Source organism: Zonotrichia albicollis, chromosome 36 (assembly GCF_047830755.1).
Source record: "Zonotrichia albicollis isolate bZonAlb1 chromosome 36, bZonAlb1.hap1, whole genome shotgun sequence".
In the NCBI taxonomy this organism is placed as follows: domain Eukaryota; kingdom Metazoa; phylum Chordata; class Aves; order Passeriformes; family Passerellidae; genus Zonotrichia; species Zonotrichia albicollis.
In genome coordinates, this window is record NC_133854.1 from 100,102 (window position 1) to 122,654 (window position 22,553).

General features: G+C 62.5%; 1 protein-coding gene across 1 annotated transcript in view; it reads left to right on the top strand.

The window, feature by feature from the left end:
• The window catches only part of CHD3 (chromodomain helicase DNA binding protein 3), a gene marked incomplete at its 5' end in the record, with an annotated part of 48,955 nt that overhangs the window by 19,564 nt on the left and 6,838 nt on the right, over positions 1 to 22,553 (top strand). The window contains 20 exon segments of the mRNA XM_074531415.1: positions 36 to 177; positions 2,142 to 2,273; positions 2,776 to 2,893; positions 5,148 to 5,272; positions 7,227 to 7,458; positions 8,328 to 8,494; positions 9,478 to 9,525; positions 9,527 to 9,656; positions 9,792 to 9,857; positions 10,385 to 10,434; positions 10,436 to 10,471; positions 11,664 to 11,797; positions 13,762 to 13,906; positions 15,324 to 15,486; positions 16,548 to 16,660; positions 17,132 to 17,267; positions 18,089 to 18,187; positions 19,121 to 19,234; positions 20,635 to 20,743; positions 22,233 to 22,365. Of these exon segments, the coding sequence (XP_074387516.1) occupies positions 36 to 177; positions 2,142 to 2,273; positions 2,776 to 2,893; positions 5,148 to 5,272; positions 7,227 to 7,458; positions 8,328 to 8,494; positions 9,478 to 9,525; positions 9,527 to 9,656; positions 9,792 to 9,857; positions 10,385 to 10,434; positions 10,436 to 10,471; positions 11,664 to 11,797; positions 13,762 to 13,906; positions 15,324 to 15,486; positions 16,548 to 16,660; positions 17,132 to 17,267; positions 18,089 to 18,187; positions 19,121 to 19,234; positions 20,635 to 20,743; positions 22,233 to 22,365 (2,392 nt within the window).

Genomic DNA, 22,553 nt, shown 5'->3' on the forward strand with positions numbered 1-22,553 from the left:
CCCCAGAGCGGCCGGTGGCACCGCTGTCCCCGCAGGAAGTACTACAAGTACATCCTGACGAGGAACTTCGAGGCGCTCAACTCGCGCGGCGGCGGCAACCAGGTGTCGCTGCTCAACATCATGATGGACCTCAAGAAGTGCTGCAACCACCCCTACCTGTTCCCCGTGGCCGCCATGGTGGGCACCTGGGGACAGCGGGGACACCGGGGGTGGGGGGGGACATGGGGACACCGAGGACATGGGGACACCGGGGGTGTGGGGGGACGTGGGGACAACTGGGGGGCATGGGGGGACATGGGGACACGGGGACACTGGGGACATGGGGACACTGGGGGTGTGGGGGGACACCGGGGGACACCGGGGGTCATGGGGACAGCAGGGACACCGGGGGTGTGGGGGGACATGGGGACAGCAGAGACACAGGGACACCAAGGGGGTGTGAGGGGATATGGGGATGTGGGGACACCCAAGGGGTGTGGGGGGACATGGGGACACCAGGGGTGTGGGGAGACACTGGGGGTCATGGGGACAGCAGGGACACCGGGGGTGTGGGGGGACATGGGGACACCGAGGACATGGGGACACCAAGGGGGTGTGAGGGGATATGGGGATGTGGGGACACCCAGGGGGTGTGGGGGGATATGGGGACACAGGGACACCGGGGACATGGGGACAACCAGGGGTGTGGGAGGACATGGGGACACAGGGACACCAGGGACATGGGGACAATGTGGACATGGGGACAGCTGGGGGTGTGGGAGGACATGGGGACACAGGGACACTGGGGACAACGGGGACACTCAGGGGTGTGGAGGGACATGGGGACAAGGAGAGGACATGGGGACACGGGGACACGGAGGCACAGGGACATCATAGACATGGGGATAGGCAGGGACATGGGGACAAGGAGAGGACATGGGGGGACATGGGGCAGGGAGGGATTAAAAGAATGTGGGACATGGGGACATGGAGGGGACACTGGGATGTGGGACGTGGGGACATGGAGGGGACATGGAGGGACAAGGAGGGGACATGGAGGGACAGGGAGGGGACACAAGAATGTAGGCTGGTGAACTTGGGGACATGGATGTGGGGACAAGAACGGGTTGGAGTGACATGGCAGGGACAGAGGGACGTGGGGTGGAGGAGCATGGAGGGGACATGGAGATCGTGAGGGGACACCTGTCCCCGTGGGTGACACAGTGATGTCCCTGTGGGTGACCTGGCAGTGTCCCTGTGGGTGATGTCCCCATGGGTGATGTCCCCGTGCTGACCTGGTTGTGTCCCCATGGTGATGTCCCCATGGGTGATGTCCCCATGGGTGATGTCCCCGTGGGTGATGTCCCTGTGGGTGATGTCCCCATGGTGACCTGGTTGTGTCCCCATGGTGATGTCCCCATGGTGATGTCCCCATGGGTAATGTCCCCATGGTGATGTCCCTGTGGGTGGTGTCCCCGTGGGTAATGTCCCCATGGTGATGTCCCTGTGGGTGGTGTCCCCATGGGTGATGTCCCCATGGTGATGTCCCCATGGCGCTGTCTCCGTGGTGACCTGGTGCTGTCCCTGTGGGTGATGTCCCTGTGGGTGATGTCCCCATGGGTGATGTCCCCGTGCTGACCTGGTTGTGTCCCCATGGTGATGTCCCCATGGTGATGTCCCCATGGCGATGTCCCCATGGGTGATGTCCCATGGGTGATGTCCCTGTGGGTGATGTCCCTGTGGGTGATGTCCCCATGGTGATGTCCCCATGGGTGATGTCCCCATGGGTGGTGTCCCTGTGGGTGATGTCCCCATGGTGAAGTCCCCGTGGTGACCTGGTTGTGTCCCATGGGTGATGTCCCCATGGCGCTGTCCCCGTGGTGACCTTGCGCTGTCCCTGTGGGTGATGTCCCCATGGGTGGTGTCCCTGTGGGTGCTGTCCCTGTGGGTGATGTCCCCATGGTGACCTGGTTGTGTCCCTGTGGGTGATGTCCCCATGGGTGAAGTCCCCATGCGTGATGTCCCTGTGGTGATCTGGCGCTGTCCCTGTGGGTGATGTCCCTGTGGGTGATGTCCCCATGGTGACCTGGTTGTGTCCCCATGGCGCTGTCCCCGTGGTGACCTGTCCCTGTCCCTGTCCCTGTCCCTGTCCCCGTCCCCAGGAGTCCCCGAAGCTGCCGAGCGGCGCCTACGAGGGCGGGGCGCTGATCAAGGCCTCGGGGAAGCTGCTGCTGCTGCAGAAGATGCTGCGCAAGCTGAAGGAGCAGAACCACCGCGTGCTCATCTTCTCACAGGTGGGACCCAAAACTGCCCCAAAATACCCCTGAAATACCCCAAACCTACCCCAGAACCACCGCGTGCTCATCTTCTCACTGGTGGGACCCAAAACTGCCCAAAACTGCCCCAAAATACCCCTGAAATACCCCAAACCTACCCCAGAACCACCGTGTGCTCATCTTCTCACTGGTGGGACCCAAAACTGCCCAAAACTGCCCCAAAATATCCCCAAATATCCTCAAAACCACCCCCAGAAGTACTGGGTGCTCATGTTCTCCCAGGTGGGACCCCAAAACATCCCAAATTATCCCCAAATATCCATGAAATACCCCAAACCTACCCCAGAACCACCGCGTGCTCATCTTCTCCCAGGTGGGACCCCAAAATACCCCAGATCCCACCAGTCTGCCCAGTATGGGCTCTCCCAGTCCCTCCCAGTGTGCCCAGTACAGGGTCCCCAGTCCCTCCCAGTCCCCCCCAGTGGCTCCCAGTGGCTCCCAGTCTGACCAGTGCTCACAGATGACCAAGATGCTGGACCTGCTGGAGGATTTCCTGGACTACGAGGGCTACAAGTACGAGCGCATCGACGGCGGCATCACCGGGGCCCTGCGGCAGGAGGCCATCGACCGCTTCAACGGTAGGGTGGGGACAGGGACGGGGACAGTGACAGGAATGGGGACAGGGGACAGGGACAGGGGACAGGCACAGGGGATGGAGCAGGGCCCTGCGGCAGGAGGCCATCGACCGCTTCAACGGTAGGGTGGGGACAGGGACGGGGACAGTGACAGGAATGGGGACAGGGGACAGGGACACGGGACAGGGGACAGCAGGTGGGACAGGGAGATCAATGACAGGGACAGGGATGGGGACAGGGGATGGAGCAGGGCCCTGCGACAGGAGGCCATCGACCGCTTCAACGGTAGGGTGGGGACAGGGACGGGGACAGTGACAGGGACAGGGATTGGGACAGGGGACATGGACAGGGATGGGGACAATGACAGAGATTGGGACAGGGATGGGGGACACGAACAGGGATGGGGACACGGGGACAGGGATTGGGACAGGGGACAGAGGGGACAGGGGACAGGCACAGGGGATGGAGCAGGGCCCTGCGGCAGGAGGCCATTGACCGCTTCAACGGTAGGGTGGGGACAGGGACGGGGACAATGACAGGGATGGGGACAGGGATGGGGACAGGGACAGGGGACAGGGGACAGCAGGTGGGACAGGGGGATCAATGACAGGGACAGGGATGGGGACAGGGATGGAGCAGGGCCCTGCGGCAGGAGGCCATTGACTGCTTCAACGGTAGGGTGGGGACAGGGACAGGGGACAATGACAGGGATGGGGACAGGGGACAGAGGGGACAATGACAGGGACAGGGGACACAGACAGGGATGGGGACAATGACAGGGACACGGGACAGGGGACAGCAGGTGGGACAGGGGGATCAATGACAGGGACGGGATGGGGGCAGGGATGGAGCAGGGCCCATCGACCGCTTCAACGGTAGGGTGGGGACAGGGGATAATGACAGGGACAGGGATTGGGACAAGGGACACGGACAGGGATGGGGACAATGACAGGGATGGGGACAGCAGGTGGGACAGGGACAGGGATGGGGGACAGGGGATGGAGCAGGGCCCTGTGGCAGGAGGCCATCGACCGCTTCAACGGTAGGGTGGGGACAGGGATTGGGACAGGGGACACGGACAGGGATGGGACAATGACAGGGATGGGGACAGGGGACAGAGGGGACAATGACAGGGACAGGGATTGGGACAGGTGACACGGACAGGGACAGGGACAGGGATTGGGGACAGGGGACAGCAGGTGGGACAGGGGGATCAATGACAGGGACAGGGGATAGGGACAGGGGATGGAGCAGGGCCCTGTGGCAGGAGGCCATCGACCGCTTCAACGGTAGGGTGGGGACAGGGACGGGGACAGGGGACAGGGATGGGGACAGGGACAGGGGACAGGGACACAGGACAGGGGATGGGGATAGGGGACAGGCACAGGGATGGAGCAGGGCCCTGCGGCAGGAGGCCATCGACCGCTTCAACGGTAGGGTGGGGACAGGTGACAATGACAGGGATGGGGACAGGGGACACGGACAGGGGGGACAATGACAGGGACAGGGGACAGCAGGTGGGACAGGGACAGGGATGGGGGACAGGGGATGGAGCAGGGCCTGCGGCAGGAGGCCATCGACCGCTTCAACAGTAGGGTGGGGACAGGGGACAGGGACAGGGGACAGGGATTGGGACACGGATGGGGACAGGGATGGGGACACAGGACAGGGGACGGGGATGGGGACAGGGATGGGTACAGGGACAGGGGACAGCAGGTGGGACAAGGGACAGAAGATGGGACAGGAGACACAGGAGACAGGGACAGGGGGAGTTCAGGTGGTTTTGGGGTGAATTCGGGGCGGTTTGGGTCCGTCACTGGCGCTGGGGGTGCAGCAGTGTGAGGGTGTTTTTGGGGTGTTTTTGGGGTGAATTCGGGGCGGTTTGGGTCCGTCACTGACGCCGGGGGGGCAGCAGTGTGAGGGTGGTTTTGGGGGTGGGTTTGGGGTGTTTTTGGGGTGAATTCGGGGGCGGTTTGGGTCCGTCACTGACACCAGGGGTGCAGCAGTGTGAGGGGTGAATTTGGGGTGAATTTGGGGGCGGTTTGGGTCCGTCACTGGCGCTGGGGGGTGCAGCAGTGTGAGGGTGTTTTTGGGGTGTTTTTGGGGTGAATTTGGGGCGGTTTGGGTCCGTCACTGACGCCGGGGGGGGCAGCGCTGGGGGGTGCAGCAGTGTGAGGGTGTTTTGGGGTGTTTTTGGGGGTGTTTTTGGGGTGAATTCGGGGCGGTTTGGGTCTGTCACTGACGCCGGGGGGGGCAGCGCCGGGGGCGCAGCAGTTCTGTTTCCTGCTGTCGACGCGGGCCGGGGGCCTCGGCATCAACCTGGCGACGGCCGACACGGTGGTGATCTTCGACTCGGACTGGAACCCCCACAACGACATCCAGGTGGGGCACCTGGGGCCCTGGCACCTGTGCAATGCCACCCCCCAGAACCGGGCACCTGGGCACTGGGCACCTGTGCAATGCCACCCCTGGAACCGGGCACCTGGGCACTGTCACCTGGCCGGTGTCACACACCTGGGCACTTGTCACCTGTGCAATGCCATCCCCCAGAACCGGGCACTTGGGCACTGTCACCTGTGCAATGCCATCCCCCGGAACCGGGCACCTGGGGCATTGTCACCTGGCCGGTGTCACACACCTGGGCACTGTCACCTGTGCAATGCCATCCCCAGAACCAGGCACCTGGGCACTGGCACCTGGCTGGTGTCACACACCTGGGCACTGGCACCTGTGCAATGCCATCCCCCAGAACCGGGCACCTGGGCATTGTCACACCTGGCCAGTGCCACCCCCAGAACTGGGCACCTGGGCACTGGCACCTGGCCGGTGTCACACACCTGAGCATTGTCACCTGTGCAGTGCCATCCCCCAGAACCGGGCACCTGGGCACTGGTACCTGTGCAGTGCCATCCCCCGGAACTGGGCACCTGGGCATTGTCACCTGGCTGGTGTCACACATCTGGGCACTGTCACCTGTGCAGTGCCATCCCCCAGAACCGGGGCACCTGGGCACTGGTACCTGTGCAGTGCCATCCCCCGGAACTGGGCACCTGGGCATTGTCACCTGGCTGGTGTCACACATCTGGGCACTGTCACCTGTGCAATGCCATCCCCCAGAACCGGGCACCTAGGCATTGTCACCTGGCCAAGTGCCATCCCCAGAACCGGGCACCTGGGCACTGGCACCTGTGCAATGCCATCCCCAGAACCGGGCACCTGGGCATTGTCACCTGTGCAATGCCATCCCCCAGAACCGGGCACCTGGGCACTGTGCACCTGTCCGGTGTCCACACACCTGGGCACTGGCACTTGGCCGATGTCACACACCTGGGCACTGGCACCTGTGCAATGCCACCCCCAGAACTGGGCACCTGGGCATTGTCACCTGGCCAATGTCACACACCTGGGCACTGGCACCTGGCCGGTGTCACACACCTGGGCACTGTCACCTGGCCAGTGCCATCCCCAGAACCGGGCACCTGGGCACTGTCACCTGGCCAGTGCCATCCCCAGAACCGGGCACCTGGGCACTGGCACCTGGCCGGTGTCACACACCTGGGCACTGGCACTTGCTCAGCCATGTCACCTGGCCAGTGCCACCCTCCCTAGGTCCCTGTCTCCCCTGATTGCCAAGTCCCTGAGGTGTCCCCAGGATGTCCCCATGATGTCCTTGACCTGTCCCCATGATGTCCCTGTCCCTGCCGGCCTAGAGCCGGGCTCACCGCATTGGCCAGGGTGTCCCTGCTGTGTCCCCATCCCATCTGACCTGTCCCCTTGTGTCCCTGGTGTGTCCCCACACTGTCCCCATGCTGTCCCTGACCTGTCCCCTCCCTTTCCGGCCTTCAGCCGCGCCCACCGCATCGGCCAGGGTGTCCCCTCATGTCCCTGGGGTGTCCCTGGTGTGTCCCCACCATGTCCCCTCCCTTTCCGGCCTTCAGCCGTGCCCACCACATCGGCCATGGTGTGTCCCCATCCCATCAGACTTGTCCTTGGTGTGTCCCCACGCTGTCCCTGATCTGTCCCGTCCCCACAGGCGTTCAGCCCGCGCCCACCACATCAGCCATGGTGTGTCCCCATCCCATCAGACTTGTCCTTGGTGTGTCCCCACGCTGTCCCCACCATGTCCCCTCTCTCTCAGGCGTTCAGCCCGCGCCCCACCGCATCGGCCACGATGTCCCCTCATGTCCCTGGGGTGTCCCTGGTGTGGTCCCCCACCATGTCCCCACCATGTCCCCTCCCCGCAGGCGTTCAGTCGCGCCCACTGCATTGGGCCAGGGTGTCCCCTCATGTCCCTGGGGTGTCCCCACGCTGTCCCTGACCTGTCCCCTCCCCGCAGGCGTTCAGCCGCGCGCACCGCATCGGCCAGGCCAACAAGGTGATGATTTACCGCTTCGTGACGCGGGCCTCGGTGGAGGAGCGGATCACGCAGGTGGCCAAGCGCAAGATGATGCTGACGCACCTGGTGGTGCGCCCGGGGCTGGGCTCCAAGGCCGGCTCCATGTCCAAGCAGGAGCTCGACGACATCCTCAAGTTCGGCACCGAGGAGCTCTTCAAGGACGAGAACGAGGGTGGGCGTGGCGGGGGGGAGGTGGGGATCTGTGGGGTGGGATGGGATCCGTGGGGTGGGGTGGAGAAAAACCTCTGGGATGGGTGAGGAACACCTGGGATGGGGTGGGATGGGATCAATGAGATGGGATGAGATGGAGAAGAACCTCTGGGATGGGTGAGGAACCTCTAGGATGGGATCCATGGGGTGGGATGGGATGGAAACCATGGGATGGGATGGGATGGATGGGATGGGATGGGATGGGATGGGATGGGATGGATGGGATGGGATGGGATGGATGGGATGGGATGGGATGGGATGGGATGGGATGGGATGGGATGGGATGAGGTGGGATGAGGTGGGATGGGATGAGGTGGAGTGGGATGGAGAAAAACGTCTGGGGATGGGTGAGGAACACCTGAGATGAGATGGGATCCATGGGGTGGGATGGGATGGGATGGGATGGGATGGGATGGGATGGGATGGGATGGGATGGGGTGGGATGGGGTGGGATGGGATGAGGTGGGATGGGATGAGGTGGAGTGGGATGGAGAAAAACGTCTGGGATGGGTGAGGAACACCTGGGATGGGGTGGGATCCATGGGGTGGGATGGGATCCATGGGATGAGATCCATGAGGTGGGATGGGATCCATGGGGTGGGATGGGATGGACTGGGTCACGTTGAGTTGGACTGGGCCATGTTTTGGACCATGTTGGGTTGAACTGGGCCATGCTGGGATGGACTGGGCCATGTTGGGCCAAGTTGGGGTGTGACAAAGCCACGTTGGGCCATGTAAGGCCATCTTGGGATGTGACAAAACCATGTCACATCACCTTGGAGCGCGTCCGGCCGTGTCCCAGCACGTGTGACACGGCGTGGCCACACGCAGGGGACAACAAGGAGGAGGACAGCAGCGTCATCCACTACGACAATGAGGCCATCGCGCGGCTGCTGGACCGCAACCAGGACGCCACCGACGACGCCGACGTGCAGAACATGAACGAGTACCTGAGCTCCTTCAAGGTGGCCCAGTACGTCGTCAGGGAGGAGGACAAGGTGTGCTGGGGACACTGGGGACACTGGGGGACACTGGGGTGTGCTGGGGACACTGGGGACACTGGGGGACACTGGGGGACACGGGCATGGCGGGGATGGATGGGTACCTGAGCTCCTTCAAGGTGGCCCAGTACGTCATCAGGGAGGAGGACAAGGTGTGCTGGGGACACTGGGGACAATGGGGGACACTGGGGACCTCAGGGACACTGGGGGACACTGGGGACCTCAGGGACACTGGGGACACTGGAGGGACAGTGGGGACACTGGCAGGGGGCATTGGGGGACACAAGGGGGACATGGGCATGGAGGGGATGGAGAGATGTTGGGTGGGTGAAGGACATGGGGACATTGGAGATGGTGGAGAGGGAAGTGATGGGGACAATGGGACTGGGAACAGTGGGGTTGGGGACAGTGGGATGGGGACAATGGGATTGGGGACAGTGGGATTGGGGACAGTGGGATTGGGGACAATGGGATTGGGGACAGTGGGATTGGGACAGTGGGATTGGGGACAGTGGGATGGGGACAATGGGATTGGGGACAATGGGACTGGGAACAGTGGGATTGGGGACAGTGGGATGGGGACAATGGGATTGGGGACAATGGGATTTGGGACAGTGGGATTGGGGACAGTGGGATTGGGACAGTGGGATGATGGAGCTGGGGACTCTGGAGAGGATGGAGATGATGGGGATGATGGAGATGATGATGAGGATGATGATGACGATGAAGATGGTGGAGATGATGGAGATGATAATGATGAAGATGGGAGCGGTGGACATGGAGATGGTGATGATGGGGATGGGGATAGTAGAGATGATTGAGATGATGATGGAGATGATGATGATGAAGATGGTGGAGATGATGATAATGATGCTGGAGACACCAAAGACAAGGACACCAGTGCTGGCCAACATGGCACTGACCCCGGGTGACCCCGGGTGACCCTCTGCTGACCCCGGGTGACCCCGCGTGTCCGGCAGATCGAGGAGATCGAGCGGGAGATCATCAAGCAGGAGGAGAACGTGGACCCCCGACTACTGGGAGAAGCTGCTGAGGCACCACTACGAGCAGCAGCAGGAGGACCTGGCCCGGAACCTGGGCAAGGGCAAGCGCGTGCGCAAGCAGGTCAACTACAACGACGCCGCCCAGGAGGACCAAGGTGGGCACTGGGAGGGACTGGGATGGACTGGGATGGGATTGGGACACACTGGGAGGGACTGGCACACCCTGGGTGGCACGGGCACACGCTGGGGTGGCACTGAGGTGTCACTGAGTGTCCCCACCGTGTCCCCAGATAACCAGTCCGAGTACTCGGTGGGCTCCGAGGAGGAGGACGAGGACTTCGACGAGCGGCCCGAGGGTGAGGGACCCCGGGGGGGTCACAGTGTCCCCAAGGGTGTCACAGTGTCCCCAAAGGGGTCCAGGTGTCACCAAGGGGGATTGGGTGTCACCAAAGGGGGGATCAAAGTGTCCCCATGGGGGATTTGGGTGGGCCAAGGGGTTTTGGGTGTCCCCAAGGGGGGTCAGGGTGCCATGGCGGTGGGGGGGGGGTCAGGGTGCCATTGGGGGATCAGGGTGTCACCAAGGAAGGATTTGGGTGTCCCCAAGGGGGGTCAGGGTGTCCCCAGAGGGGTCAGGGTGCCATTGGGGGGGGGTCAGGGTGTCCCCAGGTGGGGTCAGGGTGTTATTGGGGGGGGTCAGGGTGCCATCGGGGGGGGGGTCAGGGTGTCCCCAGGTGGGGTCAGGGCGCCATTGAGGGGGGTCAGGGTGCCATTGGGGGAGGTCAGGGTGTCATTGGGGGGCTCAGGGTGTCCCCAGGGGGGTCAGAGTGTCACCAAAGGGGGGTCAGGGTGCCATTGGGGGGTGCTGACCCCTCCCCCCCCCCAGGCCGCCGTCAGTCCAAGCGGCAGCTGCGGAACGAGAAGGACAAACCCCTCCCCCCCACTGCTGGCCCGCGTGGGCGGCAACATCGAGGTGAGGGGACAACGGGGACAATGGGGACACCCCTGGGGACACCCCTGGGGACATCCAGGGGACACCCCTGGGACACCCCTGGGGACACCCCTGGGACACCCCTGGGGACACCTCGGTCACCTCCACGTGGGGCTCGGACACCTGAGTGACCCCTCAGCACCTGGGTCCCCAAATCAGAGGGTCAGGGGTCACCTGGAGCCAATGTCCCCATGTTTGGGGACAAGGCACCAGGGAACTCCAGACAGCCAATGTCCCCAGTGTCCCCTCGATGTCACTTCGATGTCCCCAATGTCCCCTCGATGTCCCCAATGTCCCCTGTGTCCCCAATGTCCCCAATGTCCCCCCAGGTGTTGGGGTTCAACATGAGTCAGTGTTGAGCCGTCATGCACTGGGGGATGATGGCAGAGTGTCCCCTGTCCCCAATGTCCCCACTGTCCCCAATGTCCCCTGTGTCCCCAATGCCCCTGATGTCCCCAATGTCCCCTCTGAGCCCCCAATGTCCCTCTGAGCTCCCAATGTCCCCAATGTCCCCAAAGCTCCCGATGTCCCTGATATCCCCAATGTCCCCACTGACCCCAATGTCCCCCCAATGTCCCTGATATCCCCGATGCCCCTGATGTCCCCAGTGTCCCCAGTGTCCCCAATGTCCCCACTGTGTCCCCAGGTGCTGGGGTTCAACACGAGGCAGCGCAAGGCTTTCCTCAACGCCGTCATGCGCTGGGGGATGATGGCAGCGTGTCCCTGTCACTCCTGTCCCCAATGTCCCTGATATCCCCAGTGTCCCCAGTGTCCCCAGTGTCCCCAATGTCCCCAATGTGTCCCCAGGTGCTGGGGTTCAACACGAGGCAGCACAAGGCTTTCCTCAACGCCGTCATGCGCTGGGGGATGATGGCAGCGTGTCCCTGTCACTCCTGTCCCCAATGTCCCTGATATCCCCAATGTCCCCAGTGTCCCCAGTGTCCCCAATGCCCCTGATATCCCCGATGTCCCCAGTGTCCCCAGTGTCCCCAATGTCCCCAATGTCCCCCCAGGTGCTGGGGTTCAACACGAGGCAGCGCAAGGCTTTCCTCAACGCCGTCATGCGCTGGGGGATGATGGCAGCGTGTCCCTGTCACTCCTGTCCCCAATGTCCCTGATATCCCCCATGACCCCCAATGCCCCAGTGTCCCCAATGTCCCCAATGTGTCCCCAGGTGCTGGGGTTCAACACGAGGCAGCGCAAGGCTTTCCTCAACGCCGTCATGCGCTGGGGGATGCCGCCCCAGGACGCCTTCACGTCCCAGTGGCTCGTGAGGGACCTGCGGGGCAAAACCGAGAAGGAGTTCAAGTAGGTGACAAAGGGGACACTGGGGACATTGGGGACACCGGGGAGGGGTGGTGGCACTGCGGAGGCCACGGGGGTCTGTGGTGGCAAGGTGGTGTCAAGGACGGGTGGTGGCATCAAGGGTCGGTGGTGGCACTGGGGACAGGTGGTGGCATCGAGGATGGGTGGTGGCATCAGGGACAGGTGGTGGCATCAAGGATGGGTGGTGGCATCAGGGACAGGTGGTGGCATCGAGGATGGGTGGTGTCAAGGACAGGTGGTGGCACTGGGGACAAGGGTTGACACCAGGTGATGGCACTGGGGTTGGTGGTGGCAGGGTAGTGAGGTGTCCGTGTGTCCCCATGTCCTCTGTGTCCTTTCATCCCCATGTCCTTATTGTCCCCACGTCCTTATTGTCCCCATGTCCTTATTGTCCCCACATCCGTGTCCCCCCCCCATCTTCCTGTGTGGCTCTGTGCCCTCCATTGTCCTGTGTCCCCTGATGTCCCCAATGTCCCCAATGTCCCTGTGTCCTCCATTGTCCCATGTCCCCCCAGTGTCCCCCCCATGTCTGTGTCCCCTGGTGTTCCCCCCGTTGTCCCATGTCCCCTCAGTTCCCCACTGTCCCCAATGTCCCCCAATGTCCCCACTGTCCCCAATGCCCCCAATGTCCCCTGATGTCCCCAATGTCCCCCAATGTCCCCAGTGTCCCCACTGCCCCCCAATGTCCCCAATGCCCCCCAATGTCCCCAATGTCCCCTGATGTCCCCAGTGTCCCCAATGCCCCCAATGTCCCCCAATGTCCCCCACTGTCCCCAATGCCCCCAAGTCCCCAATGCCCCCAATGTCCCCCAATGTCCCCAGAATGTCCCCAGTGTCCCCAATGTCCCCCAATGTCCCCAATGTCCCCAGTGTCCCCAGTGTCCCCAATGTCCCCAGTGTCCCCAGTGTCCCCGTGCCACATGATGAGCCCTTACTCAGCCGAGCGCTGTCGCTGTCGGTGTTCCTGGGGCCCGGACGAGGCCGTGTCCCCCTCAGGCCGACACAAAGCCACCCCCGATGTCCCCGTGTCCCCTCGGGGGGCCGGGGTGTGGCCCAGGGGACGCCAGAGCGGTGGCAGGTCCCTGGTCCCCAGTGTGACCCCGGCACAGCCCCACGGGCGCCGTGACGAGGGGACGGGCTGATGGCGCGGGGACAGCGGGGACAGTGGGGACAGCGGGGACACTGGGGGGATTGGGGACATTGGGGACACTGGGGACAGCGGGGACAGTGGGGACATTGGGGGCAGTGGGGACATCAGGGACATTGGGGGCATTGGGGACATTGGGGACACTGGGGACAGCAGGGACACTGGGGACAGAGGGGACATTTGGGACAGTATCCATGGGGACAAGGGATCTTGAGGACAAGGACCCAGGGGATGTGACCTATGGGGACAAGGGACCCTGGGGACAGATCTGTGGGGACAGTGACCTTGGGGCAGGGCGTGCGGGTGCATGGCACAGTGGCACAGGTGGTGGCGACACTGGCACAGGTGGTGGCAGTGACATAGGCAGGGGTGGTGGCACAGGGGCGGTGGCAGTGGCTCAGAGGTGGTGGCCTGGTGGTGACCCAGGGTGTGGTGGCCCAGCAGTGGCCCCATTGTCACTGTCCCCAGGGCCTACGTGTCCCTGTTCATTGTCCCTGTCCCCATTGTCACTGTTCCCAGGGCCGACGTGTCCCTGTTCATTGTCCCCATTGTCCCTGTCCCCATTGTCACTGTCCCCATTGTCAGTGTCCCTGTTCATTGTCCCCATTGTCCCTGTCCCCGTTGTCCCTGTTCATTTGTCCCCATTGTCCCCAGGGCCTATGTGTCCCTGTTCATTGTCCCTGTCCCCATTGTCACTGTCCCGTGTCCCCAGGGCCTACGTGTCCCTGTTCATTGTCCCCACTGTCCCCAGGGCCTACGTGTCCCTGTTCATTGTCCCCATTGTCCCCACTGTCCCCAGGGCCTACGTGTCCCTGTTCATGCGCCACCTGTGCGAGCCGGGCGCCGATGGCTCCGAGACTTTCGCCGACGGCGTCCCCAGGGAGGGGCTGAGCCGGCAGCAGGTGCTGACCCGCATCGGAGTCATGTCCCTCGTCAAGAAAAAGGTACGGGGACACCTGGGGACACCTGGGGACACCTGGGGACACACCTGGGGACAGGCTGAACACCTGCAGACACACCTGGGGCAGTCAGGGACAGCCCTGGAGACAGCCCTGGGACACCTGGGGACAGCCCTGGGATACCCAGGGACACCTGGGGACAGGCTGAACACCTGGGGACATCCCTGGGGACGGCCAGGGACACACCTGGGACAGCCTAGATACCTGGGGACATCCCTGGGGACAGCCTGGGGGACAGGCTGGACACCTGGGGTTCCTTGGGCAGGTTTTTGGGGTGGATTTTCAGGGTTTTTGGGGTTTTTGGCCCCTGCATTGTGTCTCCCCAGGTGCAGGAGTTCGAGCACATCAACGGGCACTGGTCCCTGCCCGAGCTGGTCCTGGGGATGTGTTAGGGCTCCTTGGGCAGGTTTTAGGGGTGGATATTTGGGGTTTTTGAGGTTTTAGGGGTGGATTTCTGGGGTTTTTGGGGATTTTGACCCTCTCACTGTGTTCCCGGTGCAGGTGCAGGAGTTCGAGCACATCAACGGGCGCTGGTCCCTGCCCGAGCTGGCCCTGGGGAGGTTTTAGGGGTGGATTTCTGGGGTTTTTGAGGTTTTAGGGGTGGATTTTTGGAGTTTTTGGGGTTTCTGACCCCTCCATGTCCTCTCCCCAGGTGCAGGAGTTCGAGCACATCAACGGGCGCTGGTCCCTGCCCGAGCTGGGCCCTGGGGAGGTTTTAGGGGTGGATTTCTGGGGTTTTTGAGGTTTTAGAGGTGGATTTCTGGGGTTTTTGAGGTTTTAGGGGTGGATTTTTGGGGTTTTTGGGGTTTTTGACCCCTGCATTGTGTCTCCCCAGGTGCAGGAGTTCGAGCACATCAATGGGCGCTGGTCCCTGCCCGAGCTGGGCCCTGGGGAGGTTTTAGGGGTGGATTTCTGGGGTTTTTGAGGTTTTAGGGGTAGATTTTTGGGGTTTTTGAGGTTTTAGGGGTAAATTTTCGGGGGTTTTGGGGTTCCCTGACCCCTCCATGTCCTCTCTCCAGGTGCAGGAGTTCGAGCACATCAACGGGCGCTGGTCCCTGCCCGAGCTGGCCCTGGGGATGTTTTAGGGTCCCCTTTGTGATGTTTCTGGGGTGGATTTCTGGGGTTTTTGAGGTTTTAGGGGTGGATTTTTGGGGTTTTTGAGGTTTTATGGGTGGATTTTTGGGGTTCCCTGACCCCTCCATGTCCTCTCCCCAGGTGCAGGAGTTCGAGCACATCAACGGGCGCTGGTCCCTGCCCGAGCTGGGCCCTGGGGAGGTTTTAGGGGTGGATGTTTTGGGGTTTTTGAGGTTTTAGGGGTAGATTTTTGGGGTTTTTGAGGTTTTAGGGGTGGATTTTTGGGGTTTTTGGGGTTTTTGACCCCTCCATTGTGTTCTCGGTGCAGGTGCAGGAGTTCGAGCACATCAACGGGCGCTGGTCCCTGCCCGAGCTGGCCCCCGAGCCCAGCGCCGACTCCAAGCGCTCCTCCCGCGCCTCCTCCCCCGCCAAGACCGGCCCCCCCAGCCCCGAGCAGAGCGGCCCCCCCAGCCCCGCGCCCCCCACGCCCGGTAACGAACACAGGGGGGGGACAGTGGGGGGGACACGGGGACAGGGATGGGGGCATGGGGAGAGAGATGGGGGCATGGGGACAGGGATGGGGACGGGGATGGGGACATGGGGAGAGAGATGGGGGCATGGGGACATGGATGGGGACGGGGATGGGGACACTATGGGGGGGACACAGGGACAGGGATGGGGACAGGGATGGGGGCATGGGGAGAGAGATGGGGGCATGGGGACATGGATGGGGACGGGGATGGGGACACAGCTTGGGGGCATGGGGACACGGATGGGGACATGGATGGGAACATGGGTGGGGACAGGGGTGGGGACATGGGGACAGGGATAGGGGATGGGGCAGTGGCAGGAGACATGGGGACATGAATGGGGACACAGGGACAGGGGACAGGGGTGGGGAAATGGCGGGGACAGAGGTGGGGACAAGGATGGGGGCATGGGGAGAGAGATGGGGGCATGGGGACATGGATGGGGACGGGGATGGGGACACGGCTGGGGACACAGCTGGGGGCATGGGGACACGGATGGGGACATGAGTGGGGACAGGGGTGGGGACACAGGGACAGGGATGGGGGCACTATGGGGGGGACAGAGGGACAGGGATGAGGACAGGGGACAGGGGACAGGGATAGGGGCACAATGGGGGGGACAGAGGGACAGGGATGAGGACAGGGGACAGGGGACAGGGATAGGGGCACAATGGGGGGGACATGGGGACAGGGGTGGGGACATGGATGGGGACATGGGGACACACAGAGGACATGGCTAGGGACATGCTGGGGACATGGGGACAGGAATGGGGACATGGGGACAGGGGTGGGGACAGGGGTGGGGACATGGATGGGGACATGGGGACACACAGGGGACATGGCTTGGAACATGCTGAGGACATGGGGACAGGAATGGGGACATGGGGACAGGGGTGGGGACACAGGGACAGGGATGGGGGCACAGGGACACGGCTGGGGACAGGGATGGGGACAGGATGGGGACATGGGGACAGGGATGGGGACAGGATGGGGACCGATGCGCTGACGTCCCCTGTCCCCAGCCACGCCGGCGCCCAGCGAGCGCGGGGACGGGCCAGGGCCACCCCCGGACAGGGACGAGGGTGACACCAGGGACGAGAAGGAGCCCAAAGGCCCCGAGAAGATGGAGACAGATGTGAGTGACACAGCTGTCCCCAACCCTGTCCCTGTCCCCAACCCTGTCCCTGTCTCTACCACATCCTCCCTGTCCCAGTCACGTTCTCCTTGTCCCCAACTCTGTCCCATCTCTGTCCCCAGATGTGTCCTCGCTGTCCCCAACCCTGTCCCCTCTGTGTCCTCTCTGTCCCCAGCTGTGTCCTGGCTGTCCCCATCCTTGTCCCCAACTGTCCCCAGCGCTGTCCCCACCCTGCTGTCCCTGTCCCCATCCCTGTCCCCATGTCCCCCTGTCCCTGTCACTCTCAGAGTGGGGGGTGATGTCCCATGGATGGGGATCCCAAGGGTCACAGCCCCTCCTGTCCCACAGCCCCCTGTCCCCATCCCTGTCCCCATCCCTGTCCCCGTGTCCCCTGTCCCTGTCACTCTCAGAGTGGGGGGTGATGTCCCATGGATGGGGACCCCGAGGGTCACAGCCCCTCCTGTCCCACAGCCCCCTGTCCCCGAGGTGCCACCGTCACCGGGCGATGGCAGCGAGGCCGAAGGGCCCCGCAAGGGGGAGGAGGAGGAGGGACCCGGCCACAGGGACCCCGAGGCCGAAGGGCCCCCGGCCCGCGAGGAGCGGCCAGGTGAGACCCCCGGGAAACCCCAAAAACCCTGAACCCTGAAACCCCAAATCCTGGATACTCCAAAAACCCCAAATCCCAAAAACCCCAAATCCTGGATACCCCAAAAACCCCCAAATCCCAAAAACCCCAAATCCTGGATACCCCAAAAACCCCAAATCCTGGGAGTCCAAATCCCAGAAACCCCAAAAACCCCAAATCCCAGAAACCCCAAATCCCGGAAACCTCAAATCCTAAAATACCCAAATCCCAGAAACTTCAAATCCCAAAAACCCCAAATCCCAAAACCACCAAATCCCAGAAACACGAAATCCTGGGTACCCCAAATCCTGGGAACCCCAAATCCCTGGAAAACCCCAAATCCCAAAACCCCCAAAATGTCCAAATCTCAAAAACCCTAGACCTCAAATCCTGAAAACCTTAAATCCCAAAAACCCCAAAACCCCCAAATCCCAAAAACCACAAACTCCTGGAAAACCCCAAAACCCCAAATCCCAAAAACCCCAAAAACAAAATCCCCCAAAACCCCAGAATCCCAAATCCCAGAACTCCAAATCCCAGAAATTCCAAATCCCTGGAAAACCCCAAAAACCCCAAACCCCAAATCCCAAAATCCCAAAATCCAAAACCTCAAATACCAAAAAACCCAAAAACCCCAAATCCCTGGAAAACCCCAAAAACCCCAAATCCCAAAATCCAAAACCTCAAATACCAAAAAACCCAAAAACCCCAAATCCCTGGAAAACCCCAAAAACCCCAAATCCCAGAAAAACCCAAAAAACCCCCAAAACCCCAAATTCCACCCCAAACCCGTCGTGGCTCAGGTGCCGATGCCGAGAAGGCTCCGGGGCTGGACAAGGGCGACGAGAAGACCCCGGAGGAGGAGCCCAAGGAGCGCCCGGGGGACCCCGACCCCAAAAGAGGTAACGGGGGCGGGGCTTAGGCTGGGATGGGCGGGGCTTGAAGTGAAAGGGGCGTGGTCTGACCCAGAATGGGCAGGGCTTAACAAAAGGGGCGGTTCTAAACACCAGACTGGGTGGGGTTTCAGAGAAGGGGCTGTGGCCTAACCCAGAGTGGGTGGGGCTTGGCAGAAGGGAGTGTGGCCTGATGCAGAGTGGGCGGTGCTTATTTGAAGGGGCGTGGTCTTATTGGAGTGGGCAGGGCTTAACAAAAGGGGCGTGTCCTAAAAACTCAGACTGGGTGGGGCTTCCTAGAAGGGGGTGTGTCCTAAACCAGAGTGGTTGTGCTTATTTGAAGGGGCGTGGTCTAACAGGAGTGGGTGGGGCCTGACTTGGAGAGGGCGGGGCTTAACCCACCCCTTGTCTTGTTTATTGGTGGGGCTGGGGGGGTTTTGGGGGACCAAGGGGGGGTCAGGGGTGTCCCTGATCCCCCAAACCCATGCTTGACACCCCAAACAAGTCCCTGAACCCCCCCAGACTCATTCCTGATCCCCCAAACCCATCCCTAACCCTCCCAAACGCCCCCCTGACCCCCTAAATGTGTCGCTGTCCCCCCAACAAGTTCCTGACACCCCAGACTGTCCCTGTCCCCCCAGATGTGTCCTTTACTCCCTCAAATGTGTCGCTGGCCCCCCAAACCCATCCCTGACCCCCCCAAACAAGTCCCTGACTCCCCCAAACGTCCCCCTGACCCCCTAAATGTGTCCCTGACCCCCTAAATGTGTCCCTGACCCCCTAAACACATTCCTGATCCCCCAAACATGTCCTTGACTCCCCAAACCCATCCCCGGCCCCCCAAATGCTCCCATGACCCCTCAAACGTGTCCCTAACCCCCTCAAATGCCCCCCTGAGCCCCCAAACGCCCCCCGACCCCCCGAATTTCCCCCTCCCCGCAGAGGAGCCCAAGGCGGAGCGGGAGCCGCGGGCGGAGGCGCGGCCCAACGGGCGCCGTGAGGACAAGGCCGAGAAGCCGCGGTTCATGTTCAACATCGCCGACGGCGGCTTCACGGGTGAGCGGGGACACCCTGGGGACACCCTGGGGACACTGGGACACCCTGGGACACCCTGGGGACACCCTGGGGACACCCTGGGGACACTGGGGACACCCTGGGGACACATTGGGGACATTGGGGACACCCTGGGGACATTGCAGACACCCTGGGGACACCCTGGGGACACCCTGGGGACATTGGGGACACCCTGGGGACACCCTGGGGACACCCTGGGGACATTGGGGACAACCTGGGGGCACCCTGGGGATATTGGGGACACCCTGGGACACCCTGGGGACACCCTGGGACACTGGGGACACCCTGGGGACACCCTGGGACACCCTGGGACACCCTGGGGACATTGGGGACACCCTGGGAACACCCTGGGGACACCCTGGGGACACCCTGGGGACACACTGGGGACACCCTGGAGACACCCTGGGGACACCCTGGGGACACCCTGGGGACACTGGGGGCACCCTGGGGACACTGGGGGCACCCTGGGGACATTGGGGACACCCTGGGGACACCCTGGGGACACTGGGGATACCCTGGAGACACTGAGACACCCTGGGGACATTGGGGACACCCTGGGGACATTGGGGACACCCTGGGGACACCCTGGGGACATTGGGGACACCCTGGGGACACCCTGGGGACACCCTGGGGACACTGGGGACACACTGGGGACACCCTGGGGACACCCTGGGGACACTGGGACACCCTGGGGACATTGAGGACACACTGGGGACACCCTGGGGACATTGGGGACACCCTGGGGCACCCTGGGGACACCCTGGGGACATTGGGGACACCCTGGGGACACCCTGGAGACACCCTGGGGACACCCTGGGGACATTGGGGACACCCTGGGGACACCCTGGGGACACTGGGGACACACTGGGGACACCCTGGGGACACTGGGACACCCTGGGGACACCCTGGGACACCCTGGGGACACCCTGGAGACACCCTGGGGACATTGGGGACACCCTGGGGACACCCTGGAGACACCCTGGGGACATTGGGGACATTGGGGACACCCTGGGGACACCCTGGGGACACTGGAGACACCCTGGGGACACCCTGGGGACACCCTGGGGACACCCTGGGGACACTGGGACACCCTGGAGACACCCTGGAGAAACCCTGGGGACATTGGGGACACCCTGGGGCACCCTGGGGACACTGGGGACACCCTGGGGACATCCTGGGGACATTAGGGACACCCTGGGGACACTGGGGACACCCTGGAGACACCCTGGGGACATTGGGGACACCCTGGGACACCCTGGGACACACTGGGGACACCCTGGGGACACCCTGGGGACACTGGGGACACCCTGGGACACCCTGGGGACATTGGGGACACTGGGGACACCCAGGGGACAGCCGTGACGCGCTGTCCCTCCCCGCAGAGCTGCACACGCTGTGGCAGAACGAGGAGCGCGCCGCCATCTCCTCGGGCAAGCTCAACGAGATCTGGCACCGGCGCCACGACTACTGGCTGCTGGCTGGCATCGTCCTGTATCCTTGGGTGTCACCGTGGGCATCGGGGTGTCACCGGGGTGGGGACAGTGACAGCACAGCGAGGGTGACATGGTGAGGGTGAGACAGCGCAGTGACAGTGACAGCGCAGTGAGGGTGACAGCATGGTAAATGGTAAAGGTGGTGGCACCAGTGCCACGACTGCTGGCTGCTGGCTGGCATCGTCCTGTGGCATCCTTGGGTGTCACCAGGGTATTTGGGGTGTCACCGTGGGCATTGGGGTGTCACCGGGGTGGGGACAGTGACACTGTGGTGAGAGTGACAAAGTGAGGGTGACAGCCAGCAGAGGGTGGCATCCATGCTTGGTGTGCTGGATGTGGGGATGTTGGTGACAGGGAGATGTGATGATGCAATGACAGGGTGACACAGGTGACACAGCCACACAGTGACAGGTGACAGTGACACAGTGGCACAGGTGACACAGTGACACAGGTGGCACAGGTGACACAGTGACACAGGTGACACAGTGACACAGTGGCACATGTGGCATCCTTAGCACGCAGCCGCGGCTCTGTGTGCTGTCTGTGGGGGATGTTGGTGACTGGGTGGCACAGTGCCAGGGTGACAGGTGGCACAGGTGACACAATGACACAGGTGACACAATGACACAGGTGACACAGGTGGCATCCTTAGCACACAGCCACGGCTCTGTGTGCTGTATGTGGGGGATGTTGGGGACAGGGTGGCACAGTGCCAGGGTGACAGGTGACACAGTGACACAGGTGACACAGGTGACACACAGGTGGCATCCTTAGCGCGCAGCCACGGCTCCGTGTGCTGTCTGTGGGGGATGTTGGGGACAGGGTGGCACAGTGCCAGGGTGACAGGTGGCACAGGTGACACAGTGACACAGGTGACACAGGTGACACAGTGGCACAGGTGGCACAGGTGACACAATGACACAGGTGACACAGGTGACACAATGACACAGTGACACAGGTGGCATCCTTAGCGCGCAGCCACGGCTCTGTGTGCTGTATGTGGGGGATGTTGGTGACAGGGTGGCACAGTGCCAGGGTGACAGGTGACACAGGTGACACAGTGACACAGGTGACACAGTGACACAGGTGACACAGTGACACAGTGACACGGGTGGCATCCTTAGCGCACAGCCACGGCTCTGTGTGCTGTCTGTGGGGGATGTTGGTGACTGGGTGGCACAGTGACACAGGTGACACAATGGCACAGGTGACACAGTGGCACAGGTGGCATCCTTAGCGCGCAGCCACGGCTCTGTGTGCTGTGTATGGGGGATGTTGGTGACAGGGTGGCACAGTGACACAGGTGACACAATGGCACAGGTGACACAGTGGCACGGGTGGCATCCTTAGCACGCAGCCACGGCTCCGTATGCTGTGTATGGGGGATGTTGGGGACAGGGTGGCACAGTGACACAGGTGACACAGTGACACAGGTGGCACAGGTGACACAGTGACACAGTGGCACAGGTGGCATCCTTAGCGCGCAGCCACGGCTACGCGCGCTGGACCGACATCCAGAACGACGGCGCCTTCGGGGTCATCAACGAACCCTTCAAGGGCGAGGCCTCCAAGGGGAACTTCCTGGAGATGAAGAACAAGTTCCTGGCGCGCCGCTTCAAGGTCAGCACGCCGGGGACACCGGGGACACTGGCAGGGTGGCACTGGGGTGGCACTGGGGTGGCACTGGGATGGCACTGGGGTGACCTTGCACGAGGGGCTGGGATGAGCGGGAAGGGAGCCAGGGGTGCTCGGACACCTGGGTGGGGTCTGCAGGTGTTGGGTGAGGTCAGGGTTGGACAGCTGGGTCC